We start from the raw sequence: 20,936 nt of genomic DNA, 5'->3' as shown, positions 1-20,936 counted from the left end.
TCCTCACCAACACTGACAGAAAGACACAGTAAACTAAAGGCTCTAACACAGCTGTAGAGTTGAATTCACACACCCAGCAGTCTTTGTAAAACTGTCAGGCTTCTACAGACATTTCTGTTATCTCATGCATTCCTGTTTTCAAACCTTGACATGGACCTGTGTGAAAGGGGCATTCATTCATACCACTCAAAACCCTACAGCACAGCAGCTGGCACACTGAAGCTGTCACACTCAGACAGTGGAGGCAAAAGGGAGCATAATATGAAACTTCAAAACGACTTGATACGTTTGAATAACACTGTGCAAATGTTTACAGCCTGGGCAAAAATATTACAGGACATTTCACGCAAGCTAACGACTTCAGTGTTTTAATGACACAAAATGGGTTTTTAATCCAACTTCAACTGAGCTGTGTTGGCAGGTGATTGCAACTACCTGGGGTCAAACAACACGCACCACAAAGCACCACAGCAGGTGGGTGGTTTCACTGATTGGTACCACCATCATCATCATCATCATCCAAAAGGGACAAACAACACAGTGGAATCAGCAATCAAACCGTCTTTCACAGCAAATGATGGAAGACCACAATGTGGAGCTTGTAAGAAAGTTTCTAAGGAGAAAACCGTATTGACAACTCTGACCTACAGATTCCAGTTCTTAGTATTTATCCAACAATGTGGTTCCTCTGCTTTGAGATAATGCAATAGAGTGAAGGAAACAGAGGCATGTGAACGGGTTCATGTGACTGAAGTCACATCTCAGCTACTTGTCAAACTCTATCCAGTTTGAAACAACATTAAAGAGGACAGTGGAAAGATGGGGGGGAGAAAAGAAAGAGGGGGGAAAGAAATAAAGGAAGATCTAAACTCTGCCCGAATCTCATTTAGGTCAGAACAATTAGGCCAGTGAAATCAAGCAGATCATTTAAATGCAGGGACACAGTTATCAGCCCTCTCCCCCAGGCCTGTTGGGACAATAAGGCTTAAACTCCCAGCAGAGACAATGGAGAAAATATAATGACACAATTAGAAATCAAATGAGACTGGAGGGTAAGTATGACCTTGTCTTTGTGTTAATCTACTCAGTAAAGTTTGTTTAGGTGATGTAAGAATTCTGGTTGGGTGGCGTAATTTCCAGCAAATGCATCTATTTTCTACTTGTTTTGCGGAATAGGAATTTGTGCAATTCTATTCAAACTAACATTACCATCAAACTAGATATCCTTATAGAGACTGGTGGTCAGAGTTAGGCCCTCGATCGCTTGCTAGGATAAAGCACATTCATTGATAACTATTTTAAGATTTTGTTTATTTTCCGAATCGCCCTAGACTTTTCCCCAGATTATTTATCAGATCTTTTATGGCTTGATGTCCCTTCCCACTCATCATCATAATAATAATAATAATAATAATTTGATCATTGGATGCATTTGTTCCCTATTGTTGCAAAGTTCAGATGGATACACAAATGTTTCCGAGCCTTTGCAGTCAGCCTGAGGAGATCAGGGCGGTAAAACTGTCTTGTCTTTTAAATCTATCATTTTTTAATTGCTTATAAGTGAGTCCATTAATTATGTTATGACATTTTAGTTTGCTTTGTAATGTGTTCAGTTTTATTGCTTCATTTTATTGTGCATTTTGAACATGATTGTATTATGAAGCACTTTATAAATGTTTATTTATTACAAACTACTGCTTTCTTACATTCATTACCAACACTACGGCTGTATGAAGAAGAGCATCATGACTGATTAACCATTAAAAAATTGATTTTTCCAATTTATTTATTTGACTGTGTGGTCCTTGCTAGTTCCTTTTACAGATTGTTTATTCCATTTGGTCATGAATAAAGTTCCTACTAATGATTATTTTCAAAACAGATTTCTTGTTAATGGTGAATCATGAAAACACCACCCTAGGGTTGGGTTTTTAAATGGATTGCTTTGTGCAAAGATATGTTATATACGTTGGATATGAAGCAGGATAAAAGCAATAAATCCACACTTGCAGGAAGCTTTCAAGCATTCAGCAATCAAATAATTCAAAACGGATGTGGAGCAAATATCTGTTGATCGATCCATTAATAATTTCAGCAATTATGAGCCATTAAGCACTTTGTACATTGCTTTTAGACAAGCATTGCTACTAGTGCCATAATAATTATCGGTTGTCTTTGGAGCCATGTAGTCATTAATGTCATAACTCATTTAACACAACCATGTTATGTTTACTCAATCTGTGCTCAGGTTGTATTCTCTCTTTTCAGGTCACTGTCAGGCAACACCAGTAACCGCAGATTAAAGATCAAGCAGTGCTTTTGATGGGCAGATCAATGGGCTCAAAATGCCTTTAACTATCAGTGTGCTAACCAAGTCCCATTGAGAACGACCTGGATGAGCACAGCTCTGAGGAATTATCAACAGAGAACGAAATCTCCCTTTCATGTTGATGGGCATTTTAAGTTTAACTGCCATTTTCATTCAATAAAAGTTTCACAGTAGAGGACACCAGCTCAACAATCTTAGTACCAGCAATCTATCAAGCTGCACAGTGACATCCATGAAATCCAGCCTGTTCCTCTTGTAATCAGTCCAGTGTACAGCTCTTCAGCGCTGACCTCTGACAAGATCCACTCTGCTGCATTTCATGGAACAAGACTCTGGCCATCAGTGCAAGTCTCAATGCAGCAACCTCACTAATAGCAGTTCCCTCCTCAGGGGCTTTCCCATCTCTCACCCTGAGGATGTTAGCCTATTAGTGGTGCTGTTGGGATTCTATTGTGGACATTAGTAGATGCATTTAGACTGTTTTTTTCCCACCACAGTAAAATGCACAACATATTTGCATTACATTCATCTTTGTCATGTGGACACCAGCCTATTGATTGACAAAAAAAAAAGATTAAAACATTTTTAAATGTGATTACTTATTACAGACAAAATTACTGTTCAAGCTCATCCCGACTGTGATCTGCATTGTGGGTGAGTAAGAAGATATTTATTTTTATGATAATTGTCATTCATCCACTAACACAAGCATTCATAAAGACATTTGCACACCGCAGGAGCAGTCAGTGGTTCGGTGTTTTCATCAAGGACACTTCAATACAGTCTGGGAGGAGCCGGAGATCAAACCAGGAACCCTTTGATCACTAGATGATCATGCTCCTTTCTGAGCTATGACGCATGTTCACAATTAGAATATCTTCGGAAAATAAACACATGCAACATTATATGAGCAACTTAGTGTAGGGTTGGTACGTTTTTTTCTGAAACATTTTTTTATCTTATTTGTTGAAATCTTCTTCACGTCCCGATAGCCGTCAATAAATAATCCTGTCTGAAAAAAAGAAAAAAGCATGTGTCTGTGGCCGTTGCAGGACTGTAACATGACCAATCATTTCATTCAGACCGAATGGTGTGCCTATCTGTCACTAACAGACCTGCCTGCCTGCGCGCACAAGTTGCAAGTGTGTATTCATGTGTTTTAGGGGTATTGTTTTGACAGGAAGAACAATGGGAGGGAGTGGGATGTATCGTTTGCATATTTTCAAAGTGTAGCCTGCTCTTGCTAGCTTTTCCAGGCTTACCTACCCTAGATTTAAGAGTGTGAAATAGCTCCTTTGACGAAAGTCAAGTATACCCAATCTCCTTCAATCTAAAACAGACCAATGCACACAAAGGCTGCGAAATCCTATTAAGAAAAGACTAAATCATATTTTTCTGTGCAATAGGTTTTTAAAAAGATCATTATTTAACATGATTACTTGTGAACTGGAACAAATCAAAAGTCAACAGTTTGTGACACACATAGCTTCACACAAAAAGCCATAATTATCAGTAGCAGAAGCAACACCTGAATATTTTAGCTTAATGTGATGAAACCTTGAAAAATCTGATAGTAGCTCACAAAAACTAGAAGGAAAATAGAGAAGGATATAAATTCATTAACAGTAACAGATTTTAAATTAATTTGGTCTGATTCAGCACATTTAAACATACAGCTAAGTTTTGGTTACATAAACAACTGGATGTCATATATTCACTTTACAAGACATAGTCTGCATACACTTCATACCATGATTCTCACTGTGTTACTATAGATCATCGTATGAAGACCATTCCTGTTCCGCATGTAATAAGACTTAAGCTCCACACGAATTGTATTTGTGTTTTTATATGCTGCAAATGGACATGTTCTCACTGGTGTAAAATCTATTGTAGGATCTTTCATAATAAAGTGCAGGATGTCCCTTGTTTGTTTGTTGTTTTTTTTACCCTGAAGTAAAAAAATGCTGATTAGTGTCAAACCACAAAAACAAATTTAAGAATTCCAAAAAACATTGATAAACTCGGCAGAGCAATTTATCATACGCTTCACAGCTATTCATGATAATATAAGGAATGAGAGCACATATTTTATTCCACTATACAAAGAGACACATTTTTCTAATGGATCAAAGGATACCCTCTATAAATTGCGCAGTGAGGAAAAAAAGTGTATTCCAAATTAATCCCTTATTAGTGCTGAGGGAATCGTACAGAAAATTCCCAGTGTTGTAACTTTTGTGAAATATTAAACAAGTTTGTATTTTTAAACCTCTTCAAGTGATAAAACATTCAGTTCCAGCACCTGAAGCTGGCACACACCTCACACCCTGCAGTGTTTGTAACCTGAGATCAAAAGAGCACACTAAATGTCTAGAAACTGACCTTTACAACAACTCTACTCCACATAAATCTCTAGGGATGAACAACAGGCAAAACATTTGATTTAGATTTGACATATATTCAAATTGTGATATTAGCTGTACTTAATATAAAAATATAAAAATTATTTGATGGTTTTCTTGCTGGGTTCTGTACCAAACAAGCCTGCTCTCTAAAAAATATGATTTGTAGCATGTGGCCTCTCTGTAGTCCCACAGTGCTTCATTAATAGTGTTAATAAGTCCAAGGCTGAGCTGCTGCCCCTGGTTCTGCAGAGATTTTTTTCTGCATACGACATGACTCATGCAAACTCTTGCCTCTCTCATCCTGAGCTTGTGACGCCGTCTGAATCCAAATGACATGTGTTTTGTGAAAAGACTGTGACATATTCCTGCATGTGAGCAATGCTTTTGTGCTCCACACAGCGTGCTTCTGTGTGCCAGGCACAGTCCCGTACCCACGTGATGCAACAACAATGATGTAACAACAATGACAGGGCTCCCCGTCCGTCATCATGGCTTTTGTCTTTGACATGGACTTATTGACACAAACAGGGCACAGGCATGCGGCACAGCATCTTTTAGACTGTCTGATGCATCTTCTACATGGACTATAATCTAGTTTTTATGTTCAATCACATATTTTCACCATCTGTCTGTATGTAGCTCGTATATCTCAAGTACCATTCATTTTATCCGCTTCACACTTGGCATGTGTATTGTTAAGGGCCCAAGGAGACACCTAGCAACTAATTTGGTGCGATTTGGACATGCAATATGTTCAATATGAATACATTTTTACCAGTGCTCTGTTGCAGCGATGGCTGGGACAGGCCCTTTCACACCAACGACAACTGATTCTCCAGGTTTAGCATTTGCATACTGAGGCAAGATTCAGCAGACTTTGAATAAACAGGTGAGCAGCACTTTGTGGAACAGCGGTGGCACTGTTTGAAGGTCTTTACTTGTCCTGGCTCAGTCTCTGCAGGTCACATTTACAGTTTCAGAAAGGAAGCTGTAACCAGCATTCTACAAGGCAGTGCACTCGCTGCTTGAAAAGGTAATAAAAGTTCAAACTCACCTGATCTCAGTGCTAAAAAGGGAACGCAGAACACTGTCACTATATTAATACATCACCCCTGAGGTAGCCACAGACACAGAGTAGTCTCAAGTCCCATCTGAACTCACTGCTGTAGCCCTGGTTTTATATAAACCAGTTTGATCTAGTATACAGGTCTTTCAGTTTCCTACTCTTCCATCTCACTCAATCTGCAGCATCAAGCCAAGACAGGATACAGCCTCTTGGTTAAAGCCTTGTTCTCTATCGCTTTAATCCCCGTGTAACCTTTTCATCTACTACTATTGTAACGAAGCTCAAGAGGAATATTTACATTGCCTAATAATCATCTCCCCACACAACCACAGATGAGAGCACATGTTACAAACTGGTTTGAAAACAAACAGCGGAGAAATACTAGCCCATTGTCATCACAGAGAAATACAATGACCTGTTGTTACCTCTGATTAATATGTTACTGCATCTTAGTCATTTGTCAACGGTTTAAATTAAAATATCATAAAAAAGACTTGTTTTTAAAAGACTGAAAAACATTCATAGCTAAACCTTATCACAAGGTTCCTTTCAAAGTGAATCCAGCCATATTCTGCAGTATAGAATATTCTATAGAGTGTCAATCACTTGAGATTAAAGGTCATTGTACAAAGTTTGCTGTGTCTTCATGGTCAAACTGTGCTCGTCTTGACTTCTGTTCGTTACATGAACGGTGTCCAGTTTTCATGAAGGAAAATATATATTAAACTTAATAACTATTTTAACGAGTCAGGATCATTTAAAGATTTCAAACACATAAATACTGGTCTAATACACCAAACTGAACAAATGTATTGATAACAGTGATACAATTTAGTGTGTATTTTTATTTTTGAACAAACAAACATGTAAAGCTCTGTACAGTCTCTTCAGCACAGAGGATTAGACAGCGACTAAGTAAACAGCCATAGAGTAACAAAGAAAACGCAATTATGGGCACCTGTCACTGCTTTACACACACACACACACACACACACACACACACACACACACACACACACACACACACACACACACACACACACACACACACACACACACACACACACACACACACACACACACACACACACACACACACACACACACACACACACACACACACACACCCCTTTTGGACTTTTAATTATCAATAGAAGCTAGATTGCATCTCTGGTAATACCTTTAGCCTGACTGTGCTCAACACGATTCATACTGGAGTTATTCTGAGTAGAGAATCTGTGTAAAAAAAGGTGTGTCTAAAAAAAACATGAACAGACTTCAGCTCACACTGAATCAAATTTAAAACATCCTGGACCTGACATTCACTGCAGCATTTCATTTCTGCAGCAAGTCTGGGTGTCCTCTGCTAATCGACGAGATGTGAATATTCACATAGCATGTTTATTTGTTGAATTAAAAATGTATGTTTCAAAATAGCTCAGAATATCTATATTGTACATTCACGGAACAATGTCTTGAATACCATATTGTCTATATGCTCAGTTGTGGCTTTGGTGATGTGGAGGAATGTGCGTTGGGCACATAGACTATATAAAAGGTGGACAACACATCTGCAATTCCTCCCACTATTCAGAAATGAGGGTAAAATATTCCGAGTATGAACGCTGCCATCTTAATTGGAACCAGAGTCTGCACAGTAGCGAATAGGAGATGGAGCCGCAGTGACAAGGTCCCGTCGATATACCTGCTCAACCAATCATGGGTCAACCTCAGCTGTCAATCAAATGGTTTCACCCTGAACATCAAATAACAAATTCAAACCAATGTTACCGGAAATATTAACATACATCAGTATGTATCAATCAATAACTACCTAAAATGACCATCTTTGAGAAAATTCAATATGACGTGTTCCTTGACCTTTTTAGTTTGTTACATGTCCTATCCACTAACATGGAGGAAGCTGAATTTATGACCTATACTGCAGCCAGCCACCAGGTGGCAATCAAGACGCTTTGGCTTCACTTTTGGGGAGCCATCATATTGTCTACCTTAACAGGGCATACACTAAATTTCTTTTCTTAGGATTGGCTAACGAAAAATGTCATGAGAAATTACTGTGGAAGTTTGTTTTAAAGGGCTATTCAACTATTGCACCCCTAGTTGGTGAACTTGAATTAAATGGAAGCTGGGCACACATTCAGGTATACAGTGACTTAACTGCTCTGAAGGTAGCTCTTGTAATGGCAACAGAATCAATAGGAATCAGCAAGAAAGGAAAAATATTTGCTCCGATGGGACAGTGAAGGGAGGCTGTGGAGGGCCTGACACGTAGTGAGGTGTTGAGCATAATCCTGAACAAACAATCTACAGAAAATGCTGAGGTCACACTGGGTTGTCATGATGGCACGACAGCAGCTCGGTCCCAAATCCCTGTCTCCTCTGCTCTCCGTCATACATCCATCTGCTCCAGTCTCTCTTTTTCTGCCTGGGTCACAGTTACATTCTGCTCAGATCAAGATTCTCTTCAGCACTTGTCACATCCCTGGCTCTGCTCCTGCTGCCTCTAATGATCCTGTCTCTCCCGATTCTGTCACACTATACAGCAGCATTCTGTGCGTCCTGAAGAATCTCACCCTATCCTCTCTCCATCACACCCTCTGCCTTTCTCATCCTCCGTTTTCCCGTCCTCATGCTCTCTCCTCTTCTCCCTCTGCCCACACACTCATTCAGTATTCATATTAGAGGACATTTATGAGATCGAGTGTGTGCATCTGCACCATTTTCGGTGCAGAGGAAACCTACATTTTCTCCAGTAGCCCTCCCCGGTCCCCCTCCTCTTCCTTATCTTGCTAATCCAGATTCTGGTTTTGGTTTCGCGTTGCTCGTCTTTTTTTAGACTGAAAGCCATGTGCCACTCACTCCTACTCTCCCTCTGCCTCTTTCTCCATCTTTTTCTCCCACTGCCACCCACTCAATCCCTTTCACCTCTTCCCACTCAATTTTCTCTTCTTTCAATTGATGTGATAGTATGTGCACTGCAGTTTAGATGTGTGTTTGTGCACGTACAGGAATGTTTTGGTTTGTGTTGTTGAGGGGGTAACATATGTGTTCTGAAACCTGTCTTGATCCCACAAACCTATCTATTGATCGTATCTGGTCAGATACTGAAAATAACTGCAGCAGCAATACACCACTGCAGCCATAGGTTTTCAGTGTGCCGAATGTATAGCAGTAGTTTAAATTGGCCTTTTTCATTCACACTTGTATTGAACCGTCGTCTATAAATGGCTTCGATGCAGAATCACCATTTCAGTTCTGCAGCTTATTGATTTAGCCATACGTGTTCAGAAGGGGACACACACAAACACCTCCCTGCAAAGAAACTGTCAGCTCATCAATACTCTCACATAGATATTGTCAGAGAGAGACCTCTCACACCTTTTACTGGTGGAGTAAAAGGTGTGAGATCATCTGTCTCATGATGCATAAAATGAAGATGCATGCTATGGTATCTTCGTCTCCACAAGACACAGGGAAGATAAATCAAAATAAATCACAGTCAGATATTACCAACAGTTGTCAGCAGCTGCAAACTTGAACATGTTTACCAGTTAATCTCTCGTCAACTTGCATTTCAAGCACCGTCTGACAAATAAAAACAAATATGTTACAGGAACTTGCTTCCAATCTTTCCAAATGATGTTATGAAGAACTGTACGTTACTGCTTTGAGTATAATCCACTTTTAGCTCACTTCAAAGAATCATCTGTTGTTAAATGATCTGTTTTCCAATCAACATGTTTCATACGATACAGTTTTACTGAAATATTCTCTGTGCACACAACAAAATTAGTTTACAAAATACAGTTAGCTCTGTATCTTAAGTAAATATTTAGAGATAAAATAAATATGTTTCCCCTCATAACCCATATCAGTTTTGCTGATGTGAGCAATGTGTAATTATTGAAATTACGTTTTAACGTAAATGAATGTGATCAAATGTCTTCGTGGTTTTGTTTAAACATCCTAAAAACAATATTCTCCTCTCACAGGCACGCACCTTCAGAACGTGTAAGCTGCAATCGTGACAATAAAGAGGAGTGTGAACTGTTCAGATTTTATAAGCCTACGTCTTTTGATGCCAAATTTATGTCCAGTGTGAGTCCATAACTTCTACTTTTATTATTGCTTTTATACTGGGTGTATGTAAGTACATAGATGTCAATGTAAATGTGGCTTTTTTAATGCAATAACATGCACATGACACGTATAATGAAGCCTGACAAGAAAGAGGACAAAATTAATTAAAGAAAACTTCATAACTCACCAAATTTTGACAGAAGACGGATTTAACGGCAGATCAACAATTAGAAAATTATAGTTTCGGACCATAGGGCAGTTGTGTTGTATTCCACAAAAATATCACGTTATAGGCATTAACTGTTCCATTAAACCCTGTACTATACATACTTACAATTATTGATCTCATTTAACCATCCCTGATTCATACAGACTCCATAAAATATATTAATTTGCTGTATGAAGCCGTAAAATTGTAAAATGTGCAAACGTGAGAAATAAACAATTTCTTAATAGTTTCAAAAGCAACACTGGAACAAAGCAAATGTCTACATATCTTCCCTCATTACTGCAAAATATACTTCTCTGCTGCTGCTTCATGCAAAAGCAGTGGACATTTCTTTACAATCAGTAAAGACCCAAACACCGCCATTGCATCCTGCTAAATTATAATAAATGATTAAGTGTGCAGTGGCAAAGAGAAACCAGTTTTCTGGCACAAGAGTAGGTGACGTATGAGAGACTCTCTCACACCCTGACTGGGGAAAAACAAAGAGCCAACATATCTGCCAGAACTCACCGGAGGCACTTGGTTTCCACCAGGGATGAAGCTTAGAGAGAAACCAGTGAAGCGGGTGTAAACACTGGTCTGCAAAGCTGTGCATGTCCTTGCTTGCAACAAATTCAACTTGGTTTCAGGACAGTGACCATGTTTCCTACATATTAGTCACCACAGAAACAGAAAAATAACTAACACCAAAACCCAGTTTCATGTTGTTTTACACTTGTCCATACTAAACGTGAGGCTGGTCAGTTTTTTTTTCAGAAGCCAAAGAATGATTGATGTACACCATGACTTCCACAATTTAAAAACCACATTAAATAATTTTAACAATTTTTATTCCACTACAGATTATAAATACAGATGAGGGGGTTTGGGTTGAAAGGTGCAAGACACGATTACTTACTGTAATTTAATATCTATTCTGTAATCTTAAACTTTGATCTAATATGTAATATATTATAGGCTTGTCTGTACGTCCTGTCATTTCCACTCAGGACCAAGCACCTTCTCAAAACTGCTTTTAATGTGCGATTATAACATGCATTTAATATTTGCAGTTATTTGCCTTTATTTGTATTTTTTAACCTATGTAAGGCTTCTTTGAGCACTGTTACATTCGCTATGGAAATGAAATGAGTTATTATTAATATTATAATAATAATTATGATTAAGACAAGAGCCAGGACACAGTAGAATCCAATTTAAAATAAATATACAAATTGTTAAAGCTGTCTAATGCTTCTCTGTGTGTATCAAACACATCAGCCCTTCCTGCACATGACAAACTCACCTGGTGTCACATCATAGAAAAACAAAACATGTATTCCTCACAGCCCTCGGGTGCTTATTCATCCCATCACTCCAAATGTCACCTGCAGCCATCTCTGCTCAAACATTGCACATTTGCAGTTTGACACTAGAGTGTTCACAGCTGGAAGTTGTGAGACAAGTGGGGGCACAAATTATCAGGGAAATATTCCCAGCGTGGGTGATAAACAGGTGTCACATTCCTCCTGTTGTGGCTGCGCCAGGTCCTTGTTTGAAAGGGGGATGTGTTCCATCTCCTGCCTGACTTACAGCACACGAGTCTGGACAATGTATAAATATGATCATGTACGTATGAGTGTGGTTGGTCTCGTTGGTCATGAAGAGACCAGCAGACTGATCAATTAGCAAAGGTCAATCATTTTCTACTGAGTTAAACATCACTTTGTAACTTGTGGCGTGCATCTGTCACTATTCCTGACATTGCACACAGTCTATACTCCCTGTGACATAATAAGAAACCCCAGTGCAGCCCCAGCTCTCTGCAGCCCTGTGTGCCAACATGTGCAGCAGCAGCATCCGAACATGTGATTCCTACAAACCGATGAGAAGCAGCAGCAGCAGCGTAGTGTCTAATCTCATTTAATCGGGACAGCTGCTTAAGGTGGCATCCTGCGGGCCTAGCTAACGGAGAATGTGGCCTAAGAGAATGTGTGTGAAACATCACTACAACACGAGCTGAAAGAGCCGGGTCCCACTGTCCTGGCTCGGCTCGGCTCCCCCTGCATGTGCACACAGCTGAAGGCATTTTTTTTTTTTAATTATCAGCCAGGTCGGTAAATCTCAGCCGGTCTCTGCCGCTCACCTGTATTTTGACGATGCCTCGCCAAGACCCACTGCATCGGTTCCGCTCGCTCTCCCATATCCCTCCGACTGCCGACCCGCCTCAGCCCTGAGTCCGTGTCGAGGCGGGGGGATTCATTTAATGTCTCACCGCTGGAAATCAGAAGAACCGTGCGGACGTCATTCCTACAGGCGGGTGTGGACGGACTCGGCGCAGTTGTATCCTTCTCGGTCGTCCGCCGGGTGACAGGCGAGCCCGGTGCGGAGCGGTTATCGAGAACGACACGGTCGTTTTCCAACCGCTAGAGACTCCCGATTTCTCCGCTTCCCTGCAACACGTCGTCAGCCGCGGTGCTTCACTGACAGCCTCACGTCGTCCCGTCGGAGCCGCTCGGGCATGATGGTTCCTATACGCGGCAGACAGATGATAGTTTCCCTCGGTGTGTCGGACCAGACAAGGCGAGCCTCCTTCGCGGTGGTCACTGGCTTGAAGAGTGAGCCCTCAGCCGGACAACTCCCGAACCCCGGCGCGCAGAGCGGCTACACGGAGGTGGCATTTCACGGGAATCTGGCCCCTCCCCGCGGACATTTCTCCCACAGGGGGGAAAAAAAACACGAACGAGGTGGATGTTACCCTTCCGCGTTTGGCAGCGTCAAACCCGTATTGTTTACGTACACCTGACGGGCGGGTGGGTTGCTCACGGAGGACCGAGGGTCCTGCGGAGAAAAGGGCGCCACCGGTGGTTTGTGAATATCAAGGAATCACGGTCAGAGAGCGCAGCGTTTGTCGAGAGGCTGCCGCTCCCCTTTGTCCACTCAGCCGCAGAGACCCCGGGGAGCTGCGTGGGGCTGACACGCTCTCTGCTCGGCCATCACATTATCATTACATTATCACGGAGGGTTGCATGTCGCTGAATGCAGCTTCATTTTTTATTTAAAGGCGGTAATGTGACGTGATGATCCGAGTGGTGGACCGCGCATGCGCAGTTTAGCGGAATACCCCAAAGGAACGCACGTTACCACGGCGACGGAACACGCCCGTGTTTGTGCGGAGAATAAACGCGGATTTTTAAGGAAGGTTAATAAACGTAATATTGACAAGATTATGCGTAACAGACGCAAATCATATTATTGTTTGAGAGCTACATTTACTGAATGAATGCGTCACTACATCTCCAGTCCTCGACCATTGCTGTGAATTGATTTATTTCGCTGAAAACACCAGTTTCTGCACATTGCATCAATACAACATATCCAATTGGCACGAAATGAAAATGGGCTTCATGTTTGATTTCCGGTTAATTAATATCTGACATGATTTGACAGCGTCTTTTACGTGAAACCCGGGACGCATTTGACAGGTTCACACATCTCCGATCACTATCTTGACACAGCGCTTCTCTTTGGCTGGACGTATACTGGGCGTGGATCGGTGTCACGTCAGAAAATCCACACATGGAAAAACGTGTAGTATCTTGTTCTGTCAGCAGCAGCAGAACAAGCACGAGCAGCCACTACGCTACTGAAGAGACGGAATGAATGAGGAATAAAAAACATGATCACTTTCCCACAGCCGGCTGTCAACACTGCTGACCTCAGGGCCCCAGGTCCGAAAATAAACCCACAGCAGCCTGGAATAGTGTGTGTCAATTGCAACAGGTTTTATTTTGTACATTAAATAGTGTTTGAGGAAATAAAGGCTGTAATCAATCAAATCAATAAATCACATTTTATTTGTTTAATCCCTATTCACAAATCATAATTTGTCTCATAGGTCTTAACAAGGTGCGAAATCCTCTGTCCTTAACCCTCAACAAGAGTAAAGACAAACTACCAAAAGAACCCTATTAACAGGAGGGGAATGTAGAAACCTCAGAGAGAGCCACATGTGAGGGATCCCTCTCCCAGGACGGACAGAAGTGCAATAGATTCCGCATGTAACTAAGAACATCAGCAAAATAACAGTATTTACAACAATGATTAGAAGAGACAGTTTGTAACATAATGGAAAAGTGTCAATATTTAAAGTATTTGTACATAAGAAAATGTCTTATAGAAATGAAGGGAGCAGCAATGACAACTGAATTGAGAAGTCAACACGATCCACAATACAACAAACATGTTTATTGATATAGGCAATTTGATCCAATTTGTGCAATATTTCTCATGTGTGTTGACACCGTATTTATCTATTTATATTATAAACAAATAACCACTATCTTTTTTTAAACTTTTTGTTTTTATACCTACATTGACAACCAATAGGATTCTAAATTACATTCATGATCTACATGCAATGTAATTTGTACATAGTCTGAGTGGATAATAAGATTAATTTAGAATCTTGAAAACAGACATCGTTCTGATTATTTGAAAAGTAACATTTCTCCATATTAACCCAGACTGGGGCAAACCTAATGCAAGATAAATTCTCTTAACAGAGACGAAAGCAACATGATTCATTTGATCACCTACCCTCATATCAACGGTCACTAATAATGTCATAATGATCTGTCTGTATTATTATTGCATTTGTGATCTCTATACTGTCTCAGTCTGTGAGAGTGCCATCTGTCAATCAGTGTTAATGTCCCTCTGAGATGTTTTTTCCAGGAATATTAAACAGAGCTCTTGTTCATACTGAACAGGGTCCTGCCTCCACAGGATGAGCAGGTAAAGAAAATTAATGGATTGATGGTGCGAGAGAGAAACTAATGTGGTTACCCACAGTAAATGTATACTCAAGATCTTGTAATGAAATTACACGAGTAAATTACTGACTCAGAATTAGTCTTTGCACTAAGCAGTCTGGTTACCTACTGTGTGTATAATGTATGATATTTGCTGTGTTGGCTCTGTGCTCCAACACTTTCCCTTTGAAAAGAATCCATAGATTCTGATGGACAGAACAAGGTGGAGAAAAACAGCCTCAAACATAACAAATGTGACAGTCAGCACTTTACCCTGAGCAATTGTTTATCTTGATATCAAATATGCTTGAGCCAAAGCAGGACACATTTAAATTTTCAAAAACACTTAAACAAGATCTTATGTGTATTGTATCTGATAAATGTAGAGACAATCAAACACAAGGCTCTGCTTCTTAATAACTGGTATACAGCCATAAAAACTGGATAAAGAATGTCTTAAAAAGATTCCAAAACCCAGGATGTACTCAAAGGATAGGCTACCCCTATTTTTAGGACCAGATGGTACATCCCAGTCTCTCCTCCTCTCCCTCTCCCTCTCCTCCCTCCTACTTTCAGTGTCCTCCATCTCTCTGCGTTCTCTCATTTTCTTATATTAAGGACATCCTGACTCCCAGACTCTGGTGGTTCCGTCGCCATCTGTTATTCTTGTGATCTCTACAGAAGCTGTTGGAGAGGTATGTAATCTCCATATTTCCTCTCATCACATCACTGCAGGATTTAAAGGAAACATTTTTGCAAAGATGTGTCCAACCTGCATACTGTACAGTGCAAACTGCAATGATGTGTTCATTGGATTTTAGAAGTATGTATTCCCCTTTATTTCTTCCTAATTTGCATGTTCACTGATTTCCTACATCGCAGTCACTGTTGTCCTTATTTCTCTCCTCCATCTTGTGCTCCATTTTTAGCTCATATGACTCATGCACTTTTGAAGTGGGAGAGCACAGATCAACACAGGGAAGAGATTCACTCTTTCTGTTACTGCATCTGGATTAGATTCTTGTCTAGGTCACAGAAATAGAGATTCATTCCGAGACTGTGAATTGGCTCTGCAGTGACAGCACCACTCTCCATTGCTCTATTACAAAACTAAAAGATTGTCTCGTGTAATGCTTACACAGGAAGCTGCTGTTACATTAAGTATTCAGGCGAAGATTATGTCACAGCAGCTGTGACCAAAATAAACAATTCCCTGTCCTTCTGAGCGTCGGAATGTTCCCATCAATGTCATCTTTTTCCAAGGTCACATTTAAGGCCCAACTGCCACATGAAGGCTTCACTGCTGTACAGTGAATACACAGATATTCAGGGCTCTCTCACATGTCAGTGTCTTTACACCCAATGGAGCAGATAACATGATGCCTGAGCTTAATTTAGAAGGATAATCTGGTTGTGTCTGTTTGCTGTTTTTCCTCAGTGAAGCAGCACAGAGCTGACCTTATATAAAGACTACTTCAGACCAGACCCCACCTTTGTCCCCAAGTCCATGGAAGCCAAGGCCAAGTCCGGAGCTCCAGCGCCCAAGGCAGCATCTAAAGCTGAGAAGAAGGAGCCGGCACCAGCCCGCAAGGCTGACCCTGCACCTGCACCTGCAGCCCCTGAGCCTGAGCCTGAGCTTCCTCCTGCTCAGGATGGAGAACCAGAGGCTGACGCCGCAGCAGCAGGTGATGAGGGTGCGGCCTCCTGCACAGACACTCTGGAACACCTGAAACCCTTTCTCATTGGTGGTGCCGTCATTGCTGCAGGAGCCATCTTGCTGGGAGTGCTGCTACTGACAAGGAGAAATTAGTGTTGTTGATGGTTCACAGACTACGTGGTACATATGGGGGATGGGGAGCCACTGTGCAAATTACATTTTTTTTCCTTTCTTGGCCTGCTTTCAATCGTAGTGAATCGAACAATTCCAGTTTGATCAAGGCTGTATATGGAGCATAGTTTGTTATAGCATACGCATGCCTCAAATCTGCATCTGAACTGTAATTATTAATTTCTTAAGAATAAAAATCACACTGTACTGAGCTTAAGAACTAAAACTCTCTACAGGTAGCTTATGCAACTGCTTTATCTTGTTTTATCCTGTTTGGACAAATATTGATATAATCGTGCAATATTTGAACATTCTTGCACAGGAAATTAGCTTGGTTTACTTTGCTAAAAGATTATGAAAAACTGTTGAAACTTGTAGATATTAATTCTGACCAACAGAGTTGTTCGAGGAGAGACAGAGAGAAAAAACAACCCTGAAAACAACTGAGAATATCCATTGTGATGATTTGCACATATTGAGGCTAAATCAGTGCCTAACTCTTTCTTCAGAATACTTGGAGAAAGACAGTGTTCCTGCATATTCCCAAAAAATGTCAAATAGAGAATGGCCCACTGCAATTTAAAGAAATAACATTCATATATAAGCATGCAGTGGTATAAGAAGTGGATATAGGGAGTTGTTGGATATATATAACAAGTACAGTGTGTGACACAAACGAATGGTGGAGTTAGTCTTGCTGTAGAATAAGAAGAAACAGTTTGAGTTTACTGTAATGTCTGAAATCAATAACCTTTTATGTCTTACACAATAGCCACAGTTGTGCTGGTTCAATCTGTTACCATCTCACAGTAGTTACTTAGCTGTAGCAGCCATTCGTGTTGAGGTATCAGGTTTTAAACCTGCTGCCAACATGGGAGTTGTTTCTGTTTTCACTGTTCTCCCCTTGTGTGGCTTTAGGAAAATAATCCTGATTTCAAAACCTCATTAATACCAAGGTACAACTTTCATGGGATGAACGTATCCTACATCTTTAATAATGTCAGAGAAGTGTAGATGAACTACTGTTGTATAGTCTACTCAAAAGAAAATATCAAGCAGTCACAGTTTCCCTACTGCGTCCACTTGCCTGCACATCTGTAAACACTATTGTCCACTCACATGTAATAGTTACAAGACAATTCTAGCACATATCATTACCTGATTTTAGTTGTAAGGGAACCACATATATTATACAAACATACCACATTCACCACAGTCAACACCCCAGACACATCCAAAAGATAGTATGCCCACACCGAAACAAACTTCACCAGTGTACAATACAGTGTACAAAAAAAAGGAAAAACCCTATTTTCATAAATTCAACAGCGTATAAATGCAATAATTCAGATAGGACTCATCATTTAGCACCTGTGCTGTAGCAAGTTCAATGATGATGTATAATATTGTAGGTGATTATGATGTATGATGCTGCTGATGGTAATGATGGTAATCTTGTTGATGATGATGATGGTAATGATGGTTATGGTATATTTTTGATATATTTCTAATATTTTCCTTTTGCACACTCCCCCCTCTGCCCCCAAACCGCTAATGTAAAAAAAGAAGGAGGCTGTAATCCAAACTTTATTAAAGGCAGTGAACCAGCCCAAGTGAGTGTTTCTTCAATAACAAGTGTTGTCTTTATTTTAAGTTATCTGGTTGTCATTCAGTCATTCATTTGAGTTATTATAAATTCATTTACAGTGTCATAAAATATAATAATAATGATATACTCTATATCTTAATCTTAAAGCTACTACAATCTATGTATTCTGTGGTTTATCAAATCTACATTTCACATATTAGAATACAGAGCTCAATTTACTGCTGCTAAATGACAATATTTAAAATTTAATGTAGGATGTCCCATAAGCTTTACATGAACAAGAAAGAGCAATCTTCAAAACTCCAGGCTTTCTTTGGTGACACAGACTTTGCATTTTACAACAGATAGAGAAATATGCATAATAATCATAATCATCCACTGTCAAATGAAAACTTGCATGTTCATGAATGCTGAAACAACATAATTACATAAAAACACAATAAAACAACACTTATACTCTTATACTATTTAGTTATGTTCAACAACAACATTTTTGGTTCAACAGTAAAATATCTTGCAGCAGTCAGTATATTTCTTTAATCCTATCCCGTCTATGAGACAAATTGTGATTTCTGGATATGGGCTTTACAAATGAATTGGCTGATTTGTTCCGTATATAGGTGGAAGCTGTGGAAATAAATCATACTGGGAGTTTGCTGAGGTCTTCAAAAGTACACACATATACACACACGCACAAATCCTTAGGACATAGGCCAAACAAGTACAACAAAACTCTGGCATGCACAGTCTGCACTGCAAACACTGTTACAGGTCTGTTGTCTAGTCAGCCACAGTAAGTAAATCGAGCATTGCACATAAGAGCAGAACCGGCATCTGTAGCTTTGATAGAGTTACAACACATGTGCAGCTTTTGTATAATAATATTACAGCCAAATTTACTCTCAGTTGCCATTTTATCAGGTACACCCAACTAAAACTGATGAAGTCAAACTCAAAAGGGGTTGTAATGTTTGTAAATATAGCCAGTTTGGGTTTAAACTGACATAAATACATTTTGAGTAGAGGGTTTGAGGTGTGTTGTACTGCTGTAATGTATTGTGTTATACTCAATCCATCTCATCTACTGCATCAATGGGGGAAGGCTGTGTCATGAGCGGTTAGTTGTGGAAGTTATGCCTTTATTTTGAAGGATTGGCGCCGGAAGTCATTGTGGTAGCAGCAGGAGCACAGTGTGGAGAGAAGCCGCCATCGCTTCCTCGTAGCTTGTTTCTCGCTCTATAACTTATTATTTAAGCTTTCAGTGAACCTGACTGGTGACGGTGAGTTCACACAACCCGACATGTTGTTAGACTTTGTGTTTTGACCGGTAAATAACCAACAATATGTCAACTCGTGTTAGCATGTCACTAGCGGCTAATGTTAGCCTTAGTTGTTGTGCTAGCAAGCTAATCTCGTGGCTACATTCTGTGGCAGAGCTTCAATCATGAACTGTAGAATATTTCTGTTTTCTGTAAGATTTTCAACGAAAGCACGAACCAATCGATGCAAATTATCGTCCCAACAATCCAGTGAAACCCTGCAGTTACCCGTTTTGATTGGTCTCTACTTCTAAACCATTCATGTTTTCAGACGACTTAAAGAAAGTCATGTGTTCCCAACGCATATGAAAACAAAATGGTTGCATGAATCGATAATCGTCAGGTAGTTGCTTCTCTATCGTGTGACATTATTCATTTTAACTGATGATGCTAACGTCGGGATCTGTCTGTCTCCAGGTGTCTGACAATGATCATCCCTATCCGCTGCTTCACATGCGGGAAGATCGTGGGTAATAAGTGGGAGGCATACCTCGGCCTACTCCAAGCAGAGTACACTGAGGGGTGAGTTAATACCTGCTGGTTTCTGTCAGTGCACCACACACCTCAAGATTACTACATCAAGTTCCTGACCTCTTTTGAATTGTCAAATCAAATCCAAGATCATTTGTTTGAGTCTGTCAGAGCAGCTGGGTCAACATATTCAAAAAAAGTCAAATAGAAATGCACTACACATCAAAATCCTTTTAGCCAACTCCCAGGTTATGTGCTGTGTACAATAAAAGACGAGATGCAATGATGGAATGAATCATGGCAGTTACCGGAGGCCATTTAGGCAGAGTTGTCCTCACTATTGTCTGCAGTAATGTCCATGTCCTTTACTTATTCATTCAGTGCTCTGTGTGCCGTGCATTAGGACCGACTTTACCTCCTCTCTCCCTTTTTAAGTGATGCCCTTGATGCCCTGGGCCTGAAGAGATACTGCTGTCGGAGGATGCTCCTTTCTCACGTGGATCTTATTGAGAAGTTATTGAATTATGCTCCACTGGAGAAGTGATTGCTACTGGCTACCTCCAAGAACTGCAGGGACTTTGTGGGGCTGTGACATGGACAGAGTCATGTTATTATGTTTTTGTCTGACAGAAGATCACAGTGAAGACTTTTGAAATGTTAATTTGTTTTTCTAAATAAAGCTATCAAATGACCTTGTTACCTTCATTACTGACTTATTCATTTACAACAGTCTTTCAACTACTATTGTTGTTCTCACCCATTACCAGAAATGTGGAAAAT

General features: G+C 40.3%; 2 protein-coding genes and 1 long non-coding RNA gene across 6 annotated transcripts in view; 2 read left to right on the top strand and 1 right to left on the bottom strand.

Moving 5' to 3' along the window:
- dagla (diacylglycerol lipase, alpha) overlaps positions 1-13,197 on the bottom strand; it is a 40,022-nt gene extending 26,825 nt beyond the window's left edge. For 2 of the 4 annotated variants that reach the window (XM_035158239.2, XM_035158247.2), the window contains exon 1: positions 12,262-13,197. The gene's annotated coding sequence lies outside the window, so the exon portion shown is untranslated. The remainder of the gene's footprint in view (positions 1-12,261) is intronic. The other 2 variants (XM_035158256.2, XM_047340393.1) reach the window with 1 other exon arrangement.
- A 1,116-nt stretch (positions 13,198-14,313) lies between these two features.
- Positions 14,314-18,366, top strand: LOC118109454. Its single transcript, XR_004696819.2, has 2 exons — positions 14,314-15,624; positions 16,368-18,366. It is a non-coding gene; the product is annotated as an uncharacterized LOC118109454 (long non-coding RNA).
- A 1,129-nt stretch (positions 18,367-19,495) lies between these two features.
- polr2l (RNA polymerase II, I and III subunit L) lies at positions 19,496-20,848 on the top strand. The gene is made up of 3 exons (XM_035156555.2): positions 19,496-19,646; positions 20,103-20,207; positions 20,592-20,848. Exons 2-3 carry the CDS (start codon positions 20,113-20,115, stop codon positions 20,698-20,700), a joined length of 204 nt encoding a protein of 67 aa, XP_035012446.1. The 5' UTR covers positions 19,496-19,646; positions 20,103-20,112; the 3' UTR covers positions 20,701-20,848.
- The last annotated feature ends 88 nt before the right edge of the window (positions 20,849-20,936 follow it).

The sequence above is a fragment of the Hippoglossus stenolepis genome, chromosome 1 (genome assembly GCF_022539355.2).
Source record: "Hippoglossus stenolepis isolate QCI-W04-F060 chromosome 1, HSTE1.2, whole genome shotgun sequence".
In the NCBI taxonomy this organism is placed as follows: Eukaryota; Metazoa; Chordata; class Actinopteri; order Pleuronectiformes; family Pleuronectidae; genus Hippoglossus; species Hippoglossus stenolepis.
Note: the sequence above shows the minus strand (reverse complement) of the source record. Positions and strands in the feature narration are given on the sequence as shown.

Excerpts from the sequence above, each read along its gene's own strand:
- polr2l (XM_035156555.2), top strand. The coding sequence starts at position 20,113 with ATGATCATCCCTATCCGCTGCTTCACATGCGGGAAGATCGTGGGTAAT. Across the intron at positions 20,208-20,591 it reads CAAGCAGAGTACACTGAGGG|TGATGCCCTTGATGCCCTGG; the intron begins GTGAGTTAATAC and ends TCCCTTTTTAAG.